Here is a 13469-nt window from a genome sequence, read left to right on the forward strand (position 1 = left end):
ATTTTTATGTTTTGCGGGTGAATCAACCCCCCCACCCCAAAAAAAATAGGAATCTTTTTGCCCACCCACTGGTTAATGAGTGACGGTGGAAATTAGAGCAAACACCAAGTTGACCCTTGGCATCGAAAAAAAAAAAAACATTTAGGCTGATTAGAAAAGTTGCAAATTCCACACGTCAACACTTGAGAACTTGTTTTTTCTGCTCTTCTACAAACTTAATCGCGGTATTATTCATTATTATGCAAAATTATTGACAAATTTACTTGACCAATTTTGCAATGGTTTGTGTTTTCCTTTTCTCTTGTTTTGATGTTTCGAACATAACAACTCCATAAACCAGTCAGTTGAATGTGAAATCAGCCGTGTGCCTAAAGATATATGGATTAGGCTTCAGTTCACCTGAGACTCTTGTGAAACGTATCAGTGTGAAAAAATACAGTACATGGATGAATTACTGAATTTCTGAGTAAATGATACTAAACTACAACATAATTGGACATCCTAAGTGATTATAGAGGTAATATTGCTAATTGAACGATTCATTTGCTAATTGAAAGATTCATGTATAACAAAAAGATACTTAAGAATTAATGATATAATTTGGGTTCAAGAACATCTCTTTTCTGACATAATTATACAACCAGTTGATTTTGTAATTAGTGTTGGAGTTAAATTAGGTTAGCCCTTGCATAACCTTGCATCTGGTTGCATCTCAACTTGTTGAGAACTAAAACTCAAAGTTAATTGTCAACACTTGCTGTTTGGTTAGAGTTACATATTGAGAGGGTGTCATTTCAAATGTCTGAGAGAAAAGCAATCAATAAGTCTGCAGAGGAAATGATTAACTGCGCATTTTGTCATGTCTGTGAGGTGACTTACTTAATGTTCTGTAGCATGACATACATTTGGTGAGGGGGTTGAGCAACTAAGTGTGCAAATAAAGTATCCTAATAGGGTGCTAACTTTTGTTTGAGCTTTTCATAATCAGGTGATATGTTGCCAAATGTTCAATTTAAAGTACAGAAATATTAATTTTTGACATCACTGTTCCACAATTCATGCGATGCATTAAGGAAAATTGCATCATAGACTTTGCGACAGCAGTCCCTTGTATCTTTTTTTTGGAATGGCATTAAATGTGGGCCTGGCAGGACAGTGGTCACATTGTTAGCATTTCATGCTAATGTTTTTAGTGTAGCGTGTAAACACATTGTATTGTAACAGATTCAAATAGTCCATGATTATTGCTTTTGCTGTTTGCCAATCTAGCTAGTTTTAAAGCTACAGTACAACTGTCTAGTTATCTATTTGGTCCCTTATCTAATGTCAGGGCCCTTATCTAATGTCTTTTATTGAATTGAATTGTCTTCATTCAATTTAATTACTCTGTTGTCATTTAAAATACAGATATCACCTTGGAAATATATGAATACCATATTTTTATAACAATAGTCTCCAGTGTGGGATTTTTTTCCATGTTTATTTGTACTTAAGCATTAATTACAGATGTCTATTCTCTTTCAATTTCTCAGAGAATACATGCAAAATGATCCAAGCCTGCTATACATTGCTAATTCCCCCCCAAAAGCGCTATCAAGCTAAAATATTTCAGCATCAAAAGGCCCCTTTTGTTTTAGAACACAGCCCTGGTGTTCACATCCAGGAAGGACCCGTGGGCGTGCTGGTGTCTGTATAACGGCCTGAGGGGCACAGTGAGAGATGCATGAGGGTCCTGGCAGAGTCGGAGCGGGTAGGAGGAAAAGGCCGGGTAGATGGTTGGGGTGGCAGGTGGGATAGGGAGGGGCGGTTCCAGCTGGGGGAGCAGGGAGGGGTGGTGCATCATCAAGTCCGAGCGGTAGGGGCCGGCATGGGGGAACTGGGGGATGGCGCCCAGCTCCACCGAAGGGTACGAGGGGGTCCCGTTGTTTAGGTTTTGGGGGTGAGGAGTAGTGGGGAAGCAAGATGAGGGTTGGAAAGGCAGAGAGGATGAAGGGTGAGGGAAGGTGGCAGAGAGGCCGGGGCCTTGATTTTGCTGGGTAAGATTGGAGAGATGAAGGGCCTGGCTTGGGAAGGAAAGGTTCTGCATAGGTGGTGGGAAAGAAAATGGTGCTGGAGGGGCACCCAGTGGGGACTGGGGCTCAGGATCAGCTGGGATAGAATTTGGATAAATGAAGGCTTCCGAAGTTTGCTTGGTAGGTGAATTGTTGTCATCTTGCTGCATGAGCAGGGACATTTGATCCTGGGACTGACACGCTGGAAAAGAGCTGTTGAGTTCAGGGTTGGATGGCGGTAGCGTGTGATAGGAGGGTGAAGAGGAAGAGGAGGATAGTGGTGGAGTGGGGAAGGTGAAGGCGGTCTGTTGCAAAGAGGGGGAGGCGGTGGATGAGACAGTGGAGAGGGTGGGGGAGGAGGACAGGACGGCGGGGTAGTCCATAGGAGGCTCGGTTGGGTTTGATGAGAAGGTGGAGGGCTGAGGGAGAGGACCAAATGATGGCGAGCTGCTCTGAGTTGCGGGGTAGGTGGAGGTGAACGCCGCCTCACTCAGTGAGTTTGAACTGTGGGGAAAGCACGCAACAGATTTTCATGTAAAGCCTTGAATATACATTTACAAACTCTATGTGGTGTTGCTTACCTTTCAATCATAGAATTTGTGACCTCACTTCCTGTCGCGTCTTGCATCCCAGCACTCATGGAGAGACTTATGTCTGGAATTTGTGACTCCATGAAGGCCTCGTCGAGGTCCAGGGGCTGCTCTTGGACCAGACTGGCCCGGTATGGGGTGTCCTCTGGGGTAAACCCACATGACTGCTCAGCAGGCAGAGGGGGCAGAGAGGCCAAAGCGAGAGCCTGCAGGTCTGCTCCGCTCATGTTGGGGGTAGTGGCGGGTACGATAGGAAGATTCTGAGTGCAGTTGGATGGATCGCAGTTCCCTGTGGAGGACATGGACATGCTTGACATATGGCAATAGGACAGGGGTGTCCAAACATAACATACATAACAGTAGAAGGATAAAGGGCCTATCTACATTAATTTTTAATCATTGCAGCTTCAAATTATTTGGGATTGAATGTCTGGAATATGTTAAAAATCTATCCATCAAACACATTGTCTATATAGTTATTTAAATAAATATCAATGTTTTCTGTTAAAATTAATAGGGTAAATTAGGACTCTTTCACACTGTTCACCATCAAAGCTTTCCTTGATTTTTTTGGCCATGTCAAAATGTATTTATAGCATATACGGCAGACTGCAAACGTGGATCGTCCGAGTAATAGAAGTTTGTTATTTACACATAAATTGTTTTCAGTCTCAAATTTCTCCAATAGGATCAAAAAGTTTATGGACCCCTGGTCTAGATTATCACTGACCCATAGGTACGGTGTCCGTCATGTCGGATAGTTTACGCTTCTGTCTTGCATCTCTTTGTCTGTAGATGAGAAAAATAAATAAATAATTTGATGTAAAATGCACGTAGCCACAGGAAGCAAGCGTGCATTTATTTGTGATTACTTTTTGCTATTCATGCCTTCTTCACGGAATCCTTTGGCAAAGGGGTTGGAGTTGATCTTCAGTTCTGTAATCTACAAACAATAAAAAAACGACAGAAGTTTAGTTTGAGCAACTAAATAAAGTTCCCAGCAAAATGTTATCTCTACTACATATTGTGAAAGTACCTTGCTATTCTGGTAGGCGGTGACTGTGATAAACTGGGTCTCAGGGAAGACAAAAGAGTACTGCCCACCACCCCAACTCAGCATGTCCCGGGCCTCGATCACGTGCACTCGGGGCTGGTAGCGATGCAGGGAGTGGAGAATGATCTGGAAAGAGGAAATCTAAAGTTTTAGATTGTCTTTTATGGCATTCCTGAACATACTGCAAGGCCTACATAGCTGCCTACTCTCTATGGACTATCAGTCTATGATTACTATCTTCTGCGGTTCACAGATTTACATACATACCGGTCTATTAGCATGTATTTTTTTCAAGCAATCTGCCAATCTATATTGTTTTGCCTCATTGGGTTGAGCGCTACCTACATGTCCCTGCGTGTCCAGTGTGTTGTTGGTGAGCTTGGCATAGTGAAAGGAAATGGTGCGGCTCTGCCAGTGAGCGCCGGTGGCGGGGGAATCCGGGTGGATGAACACGCGGTCCGGTAGCCTGGCTTCGGCCCCGCCCACCGCCTGCCATCCGCCTCCTTGGAAGCGATAGCGCGAGTTGTCCATCGGGATAATGTCCATGAGGAGGACGTAGCGTAGCGATGGGTTCAGGCCCGATAGCTTTAACTTCATACCAGGAAACATTCGTCTAGGAAGAGAGTCATAGGAAGTTAGAAGGGAAATTATTCTTGTGTACTAAGTCGAGATCCTTCCTCCGCTCACCTGCCCTTTTTGGTGATGATCATCTCGGTTCCCACTGAGCTGAACTGCTTCCACAGGGACGAATTCTCCAAGTCCATTTTCACGTCATCTTTTTGAGCTTGGGTAGTCGATTCACCGCGGAGGACAGGCGGGGGCGGTAAAAGCCTCGCGGGGGGCAGGGGTTTGGCCACCCCGTCACACGTAGAAGGGAACATCGGCACGTGGGCGGCAGGCTCTCGATCTTTTTGAAAAACACGGAAATATTGGGAATGAGCCGTAATTAAAAAAAAAAAAAAGCGCTACTTGACTCAACTGGAAAATGAAGGAGGGAGCATATACAGTAATACAGTTTTCAAACTCCCTCAATTGGCTACATTTAAAAAATTTGCAAATGTGGTTTGCACATTTCTGAATGGTCTTGCCCTGAGTTACCTCACAGGGCCCGTAGGTTTAAAAGTGCTGACTGTCTCACCTCTGTACAAGCGGTCTCCAATCCTTTGAGGGCCCAGAGCCAAATTGGGGTACACGTCCACTCCAAGCATAATTTGTCTCTGTGCTCTTCAGGCAGGGGAAAGCAGAAGTTCTGGTATCCCTCCCCACTGAGATTGTTTTTTCCTTACTTTTTCCTCTTCTGCTCCAGTTTGTCCAACGGCCTCGCTTTCGACAAATGCCTTCAGCCTGATTGTGCTCTGTTATATAGGTGTCTGGCTCTTAACACCTATGAGGCCAAATGGCCACAATTTCACACCAACCTACTTTACACCCTACATTTTAACTAATCTATCTGCCCCTCCATTCAGTCTCAATTAATTGACATTTGACCCATATAATCATGAATGCATCTCATCATTTGAGGTCAATAAATGTAAAATGTTCAATGTACTATCAGTCTCCTCATAGTATTGTTTGTGAAAAATAACAAAAACATTATGGAAGAGAATCGTTCTTTTTTTAAAGCATATGTATATATATATATATATATATATATATATATATATATATATATATATATATATATATATATATATATATATAAATCAGGGGTGTCAAACTCATTTTTTTCGTGGGCCACTTTGTATTGGTTTTGTCAGAGGGCTGGAATAATTTTAAAGTCAAATAAATGCTCTTCGCTAGCTAGTTTTGAAATCAGAGGTCAGTAAAAACTGTTCAAAAGAAAGATTGGGAACAAAAAAAAGTGTTTTCTTTTTTTTTACTCAAAATTTTCAAAGTTGAAGACAACATACAAGTTTGGTATTTTAGCAAGAAATTAAGTCAAATCAGCCTTTCGTGGGCCACAAAAAATGATGTCGCTGAAGTTTAACTGTGATATATACGTGTGTGTGTATGTATGAATATACTGTAAATATATCTATACTGTGTTGTAAAAATCCTTTTTTATCCATCTGTATGCAAATTGAGCACATAAAAAGCTTGTCGTTTTCCTTGAAAGTTTTGCACCAAACTTTTCAGTCATGGTTTCAAAACCTTGTAGCTTGATAACGGTTATTGATAAAGACATACTGTAAATTTGTGGTAATTTCATGGTAATATACGTAGACAGTGATGAATTTCATATTTCCAGATAAAATGCACATGTAAAACAAGTCAAGTCCACACTATTTAAGAAAGCATTTGGGAACGTCTATATTGTCAGTCAACATTAAGGCACTGTATAAGTATGTGAATGACAGGTTAGAAACATCGTCCAAACTGCATTTAAGAAATTATATTTGTCACATGTTTTAGTCCGGTTTTGAAGAGTCAGAACAGATGACGAAGAAAAAGACAGGTTTACAATCAGATCCCCTGCTGCTCACTGATGGCCTGACGACACGTTTCTTCCTCTCAGCGGTGCGTCTGTTTAGTCCTCAGTGGGGGAGTTTTCGGATGTTAGTAGAATAGGAAGACAATTAGGCAGGTGGCTGCAATTTGGCCACACAAACACAAACAACAATGTTGCAGAATAGATGGTGGATGTTTGCATGCTTAAAATGCGGTACAAATTTGTCTTAGTCAATAATAATACGTAGATTGTAGTTATGAAGCAAGAAATGTGTTGTTTTTGTACTCCAAAGTTGTGTATCATTGTGTCATAGTAAGGCATCACTGTGATCTGCATTACAATCGTAGTCTTGTAAACACACACTAATTGTGGCAAATACAATGTGGTTGCAAAAGTTTGCATAACATCTTATCATTGGGATGCGTTCAGAATTAGCCAATCACAATCAAACTCATATTAAATGAAAGTTAAGCATGCCACCTGTCATCATTTAAGTGCCTAGCAAAAAATGTCATCTTTTCAAGTAGTGTTTTTTAATACATTGTAATTACTGATTAAATATTATTTCACCAAGCAAGGCTTTTCAGGAATTTGTGTTGTCTTCTTCATGACTGAACCTATTCATGATTAATTTGCTCGGTTCTGACTTCAAGTGTTTGTTTTTTTCCCTTCAGATACCCGCGCTGGGTCTTTAAACTGGAAAAGTCACCGCTGCACCATTGTACGACTTTTGATAAATGTTTAGAAAAGCGAGGGAAATCCAACCAACTATTGTTGCTGTGTGCACCATCGACAACTGGAGTCAGGTAACAACCAGTAGAGTAAATGTTGTTGTAGTTGTTGTTTTCTTTGTCCATTTGTGTATGTTTAAAGGCTTGAGGGGAAATGGAGGTGTTAGTGTCTTCTATTAATGCTTTACAAACTAACAGGTGGGTCCATGTAACAGCCAGTAATGTGGGTGCAACTTGTGTTGTTTTCTTAATGTTGCTTGCATAGGGAGCAAAGAGGGTTTGGGTTGGGAGGGGAAATCAGTGCATTAAGCATTAGCACTGTCCTGCTCTTTGACATACAAGTGCTAAGTAGTTTGAAGCGACTCTGCGTTTGATTAACGAGGTCAAAAAGGTCATTACACTAAACACACACTGCACTATGAGTTAGTGGAATCATACTTTGTTAAATTAGCTAAGTTGAAAGTTAATCACTCTCTTTAAGTTGTGGAAAATAAGAGGCCAAAAAATGAACTTTTTGTTTGTCTTTTTACAGTTTTAGATTTTGCGGGAATGAATTTGCCAGTAGTTTATAATAATGACGATAATAATAATGATAATATAGAATAAAACAAAATGTTAGTTTTACTTGAGCAGGCTTGCTTAAAGCAAAAGCAGAAGTGTATATTTTATTTGATTATGGTATGTTGTTTAATATCTATTCTGTATGATCCGCCAGCTGTAATTGTGTAAACGCGTTCGTGAAATGAATGGTGCTTATAAGTAAACTAGGTAGCTCAATATATTTAAACCTTCCGCATTTATTTATTTACTTATTTATTTAATTTTTGCTGTGCCAGCGGGAAATGTAAAATAAGTTTAAAAAGAATGAATTACTGGTTTTCCGACTCGGGAAAAGCTTTGAGACGGCAATGTGGGGGGTCGAACTGCAGGTGTCGCTAATGCATCAAACATCGGAATTACCGAAGAAGAAAATGGTGGAGACGCCGACGAAGAATTGGTATCAACAATTCCCGAGAGCTGTGGATAACATAAGTCATTGAATTTGACATGGAGGATGCCGAAGAAACAACGTAAGAAATGATTCAGTTGCATTTGTGAAAGTACGCGTATTTTGCACGCATATTTTGCACCTTTTCTGTAAATGCCAGTTACGCACGCATGTACAGTACATGCTGAGAAAGATACTCGTGTCAACTGACAATGGTAAACGTAGAAAAAGCGATGACATTAAGTCCTGAAACTTAAATATAGAAGTACAAAGTATTGTTTTTTTTTTTTACCGTCAATAATATCAGCTATCTAGTACCCATTTTTACAAGATATGTTTTTAAATGTAGAGATGAAAAGGAAAAAGTCCTCGAGCAATAACTATTCAATAATAAGTATTCAAAAATAAATGAAAGATCTACTTGGCTACATAGTATCAAAGTATTTGTACTTGGTTACTCCTCATTAGTATTCAGGACAAATGTTGTTGTAGTGCTCACATTCAATGCAGTTTGAGAATCAGATTAAAATAACAGTACAAGACACTACTTACTAATAGTGTAACTCTTTTCTCCAGTAGATGTCGCTTCTTGACTTTACCATGGGAGGACGTTCTAGTCGCACATATTTTATCCCATTTACCTTTGAGGCAGCTTGTCTCCTTGCAAAGAGTGAGCAAAAGATTCCGCACGCTCATCCGACTTTTCCTCGCCAAATGCACGAGTTTTGAGCTAGTAAGTATTCATTCATTATTGGATTTGTTTAAAAATTTGGGCAGGTCAAACAGCCTAGCCCTCCATGTATTTTTTCAATGAATAACTGTAAATGTGTCAATTATGCACAGGTCGGACTGTGTGTTCCAAAGGAGGCATTTCACTCCATGGTGAAGGACAACACCGTTGTCTGCAAGATGTCGCTTGAGGGCTGTTCCGCCTGGCTGACGGACGAGGACCTTCTGCCCGTGATCAGCCGGAACCCGCGTCTACTAACGCTGGACATGGGTGGCTGCACGGGGCTTACCCGCCACTCTTTGGTGGCCTTATCTTTGACCTGCGTACACCTGCGGCATCTCGTCGTGGCTCGTTGCGACTTTGTCGACGGCCCGTCCCTGCGCAGTCTGGCCGACCACTGCGGGGCGCTGCGCTCGCTGGACCTCAGCGGCTGCTGTCGTCTGAAGGACGACGCCATCTGCTACCTGGCCAAGAAGTGTGTCCAGTTAACCTTTCTGTCTTTGGCTGTCAATGAAAATATCACAAGTGAGTCAGTGGAAGAGGTGGCCAAGAACTGCAGGGGGCTCGAGCATTTGGACCTAAGTTGTTGCCTGCGGGTCAGGGACCAGGCCATCAGGTATTGCATCTTGTGGTTTTTTTTTGTTTTTAATAGAAAACGCATCTTTTTGAAAAAATAGTGAACATACTTGGATTTTTCATGTAATCAGTGTTTTGCTACCTTCAATGATTCTCAAATGTCTAGCGATGCTACAAGTCACAAGGCGTCAAAAAGGCATGATGTTCCATTTGAAGTCTGTTGCTAACCAAAAGAGAAGCTCATAAACAGTTTTCTGAGACTTTTTGAAGTTGGAAGTTCTCCCCGGTGTGGGATAATTCTTTTACAGTATTGGGAGGTTAATAAAGTTATTAAATTCATTGAATGACTGGGCGCCACTGTATTCTGATAAAAATGTTTCCATTCGCAGGACAGTTGCCGAGTACTGCCCTAAACTGCAGTCCTTGAAGGTGAAACACTGCCACCATGTGAGCGAGTCCAGCCTGGAGCCACTACGTAAGCGCAATGTGCTTGTGGACGTCCATCCACCACCTGGACGGGAGAGTCTTTCGCTTGCCGTGCACTGTGGTCCTTATGTCAATATCCAGGTATAAGCCATGTTCACACTTAAAAAAATGTAGAAGCCATTTTGCCTACATTTCTGCACATTTTATGGCACTGAATATGTAAATGAGTAAGAAGTCGCAAAAATTGTCATATCATGAGCCAATTTGATGGTGTGTGACTTTCTTTTGACTTCTTATTGCCTAAAATGGCCTTTAGCATACACTTGATAACTTAAGTGTTTTATGCTTAATCATTGTGTATAAATGATATGTATTAGACAAAATGAAAGTATACATAAGAGAAACAAGATGAGTAAATTATCACACCTGCCCCACAGTTGATAGGTTGTGGGTAGCAAACGGCCTTACACATGTTTAAACGGTACTATGTGTTGGATGAAAACTTTTCGTGCACTATATGAGCCCTGCAAATCGCCTGCCTTCCAATCCAAGGGCGTACCCTGCTTCTCTCATGTGTTCACTTTCGTTGGTTTGCAGTCATCGCATTTAATGAGTGACTTTAGCTTGTGTTTGATTGGGCACAATTATTCAGATGAACATTATTGAGTTTAAGCCATATTTAAACTTAGTTTATATGACACTGCACAGTTTGCACTTGCACTTTAACATATAAAGAGTGCGTTAAAATAATGTGTCCTTGCCACACGCAAAACAATGTGTGAAGTCATTTTTTAGAATGTTGAAAAAAAAACCTACTAGTTCCATAATTGTAGGGTAATTTTGATACATGTACTCTTAATAAAAAATAAAATGCAGTTACCTTAGGATTTATGAGGGTTTTTTTCTGCGTGACCTACTTTTCATCATTTGCAAGAAAGTTGTTGTGTTAAAAGCATTCCTAACTATATACAGCAGTGTAATTGTCATTCATCTACAAGGTTGGGGGAGAGAGACATCACTGGGCTATCTAGAATGCAATGAGTTCTCATTTATCATCCTATGAAAAAGCTGACATTTTTCCCTCCGGAATTATTTATCAACGGTAACAGATCGTTTCATACCAAAACTACTGCGATAATTCGCCCTCCAACTAAACCTCAAGATTTATTTTCTCATATGAAGTTGTGGAAAAAAATATTCAAAATTGTTATATTAAAATATACACCGCTGAAACAGCCTGTTTGCCACAAGTTATTTAACTTTTAAAATGCTAAAAAGAAATTGTGAAAATACAACCGCTTTCGTGTAAAGTTCACTGTCGAACTAATGTCATGCTGCCAGCAGAGGTCAGCATTGAGCTGTAATCACAGTTTACTGCGCCCATCTTTCACACTAAACATGATCTTACGCATGACAAATGCTTGTTCTAGTTCCCGTCTCACGTTTGCAATGTAGTGTAATACACTCATTAAAATCCAAACGCAATATGCACTCTGTCTTTTTCTACTTCACCCGCAAAAAGCATTAAGCCACAAATGCACAGAAGACAACACAATGGCTGTCCACCTGAGCTTTAATGACATTAACGAAGTTTCCATTAACACCGTGATAGGGGGAGACGGAGGCGTCCGTGCGTGAATCCGCATGACGGAGTCGCTGATCAGACAAAATGAAACACATCTCCACAGGCCAAGAGGGTCCAGCAGACGCCAGTCCAAATTAGTTCTCGCCCCAATTTGTTGTTACTTCTTTAACCAAGCAGCTTTAGCGCATGGGTGGGAGGTTATGAACCTCCCATCATGCTTTCTAAAGAAAGTTTCCTATGCGGGCTGAAGATCTTTCTGGTGAAAAGCTTCCTGAATCGGTGCAGTCTGGTATCAAAGGAGATTCCAGGTGGAAGTGCAATACCCCGCTCTCATCTGAGCAGTCATGGAACCAGCTGTCAGCAATGGCCTTCCCTCAGCAGCACGCTAATATCCACAGGGGATCAACCGCCAGCCACATCTCTGAGCCCCTCAAAGCCGTTCACCAACATTGGACAGCAGATAATACTGAGTGGATCATCGGGACTTGAGATATGGACGTCTCCGTTTTATGTGGCCGTTTGCTGTACACTACATCTTTTTAGATCATCTGTAGATTTAGGCAGTTGGACTTCTTGGAGACATTTCACATGTCACTTAAAACCTCATACTCCAGTTCACAAGAGCCTCCATCCTGCATGTTTTCTAAGTGTTTCTTGGCAACACGCCTGATTTCAATAATTAGCTCATCGATAACCTCTGCAGAAGCTTCATCATGAGCCTGATCTTTTCAATCATGTTTGTTGTAAAGAAAATGTGAAAACATGCAGGACACGGGCCATCGTGGACTGGAACGTGACACGTCAGGAAAAATAGGATTGAAAACCTCAAGTCCCTGTACGACTGGGGGGGATCAACATCGCTGAGTGTTGGCAAGGGTGTCTGCTCTAATTTCCTTGCGATGAGCAGAACAGGTGAACATCTGGCGAAGGTCCAGTAACCGCCTGGTAAACGGTAACAACCTTAAACGAACACCAATGTTCACCGCTCAGTGTGTTGGGGACGTAAAAAGATCTATTTGGATTGCCCATACTCTTCAATTTTCAATGAAATTATTCATTGACATTTCTTCAGTTCATCAACAAATAGTTCCGCTACAGACCTTAAAGGTCGCAGTACCGCATGAGGCCAGCGGAGGTTGTGCTTGGCTCAGACTGTCAATGTCAAATTTGTTCTATGCCAATAGTTTCAGCTTTTGCTCACTACCCACGTGACCCACGTGACTGAGGTAATAGCATAATATGATAATCATATCATACCTTTTAGGGGTATAACTTTGGAATAATGTGCCAAGGTAGGCTTCGGAGGCTTGACTTGTACAGCTTGGGAGCTGTCTAGTCTCCGGAAGGACAAAACGAACAACGAGGGGGCCTTTTTCCAAACAGGTGGATTCAGGAATGTACTCTGAAATGACTCGAACCCCATCGTGACCCAGACTTAAAGACCTCCATGAAACAAACTACATCTTGGACTGTTTTCCCGCTCTTAGGTGGTCCACCTAAAAGGACCTTGGGCTCTTCGCCAATGCGCCCAAGGTTTGTCAATTAAGAAAACACAGGGCAATCTGTGGCTGCTGAAAGAGATCCTCTGGGCTAGATCCCAGAGCTGAGAGACGGTCTTTTGTTCCTAGGCATGTTTCACATAGTTTGAGAGGCCCGATAAGCATGAGTTTCATGAAGACCTGCATTATGTTTGCCCACTGTAAGGTCTCAAGGGAGACTGCGAGTATGGAGGAAGTATTGCCATCTTAAAGGTAATATCAGGTTAGGTGGTCCTGGGGCCAGGCCAGGGAACTGCTGAGTGATCCCCTTGTGTGATTTGGTCCCATCCTCTTTGCTCTCGTAGCCATAGCTTAAGCTGTTCTTATTCTGCCATTTCATGAAATCTGATAAAACAGTAAGTACTCCGTGGCATTTCAAGAGAAACTTTGTTTCTGCAGGACCCCCCACAGGTAAGTAGCAGTGAAATATAAGTCATTATTGAAACGATCCTAGTTGGAGTCCTCAAAGGAATCTTACCTGGGAAATCACAGGTATTGATACGAGTGGTTCGGCACTTTTATAATTGTTTTACCTTTGAGCGTTGAAGGGTATGAACGCAATCAAGGAAGTTCCGATCATAAACTTATCGAGCCACGTTGCCTCATGCTGGTGCAGTTCCAACCAAAGCCTAACCAATCAATCGTTGAGCCGTTGTTCCTTCCTTAAACATACCGAGAGCAGTTACCAATCTGTGTGGAAGCCTAACAAGAAGTCCTACATCATTTATTTAAGTTCCTTTTACAACTTTTC

The 13469-nt window shown here is 41.6% G+C and overlaps 2 protein-coding genes across 5 annotated transcripts in view; one reads left to right on the plus strand and one right to left on the minus strand.

The window, feature by feature from the left end:
- Positions 1-13469, plus strand: part of fbxl15 (F-box and leucine-rich repeat protein 15) — a 30382-nt gene that overhangs the window by 2731 nt on the left and 14182 nt on the right. The window contains exons 2-7 of one of the 4 annotated variants that reach the window (XM_088438626.1): positions 6819-6950; positions 7805-7945; positions 8440-8596; positions 8707-9209; positions 9559-9736; positions 11208-11281. In XM_088438626.1, the coding sequence (XP_088294752.1) occupies positions 7923-7945; positions 8440-8596; positions 8707-9209; positions 9559-9736; positions 11208-11243 (897 nt within the window). In that variant the 5' untranslated portion in view covers positions 6819-6950; positions 7805-7922 and the 3' untranslated portion in view covers positions 11244-11281. Of the gene's footprint in view, positions 1-6818; positions 6951-7804; positions 7946-8439; positions 8597-8706; positions 9210-9558; positions 10483-11207; positions 11282-13469 lie in introns of those variants that run through there. The other 3 variants (XM_088438628.1, XM_088438627.1, XM_088438630.1) reach the window with 3 other exon arrangements.
- On the minus strand, positions 1634-4903 carry tbx6 (T-box transcription factor 6). The gene is made up of 8 exons (XM_088439633.1): positions 4834-4903; positions 4383-4602; positions 4041-4308; positions 3678-3821; positions 3514-3584; positions 3372-3430; positions 2633-2930; positions 1634-2555 (listed from the first exon to the last, which is right to left on the minus strand). Exons 1-8 carry the CDS (start codon positions 4901-4903, stop codon positions 1634-1636), a joined length of 2052 nt encoding a protein of 683 aa, XP_088295759.1.

The sequence above is a fragment of the Hippichthys cyanospilos genome, chromosome 17 (assembly GCF_059441005.1).
Source record: "Hippichthys cyanospilos isolate Australia breed blue-spotted pipefish chromosome 17, RoL_Hcya_1.0, whole genome shotgun sequence".
Lineage (NCBI taxonomy): Eukaryota > Metazoa > Chordata > Actinopteri > Syngnathiformes > Syngnathidae > Hippichthys > Hippichthys cyanospilos.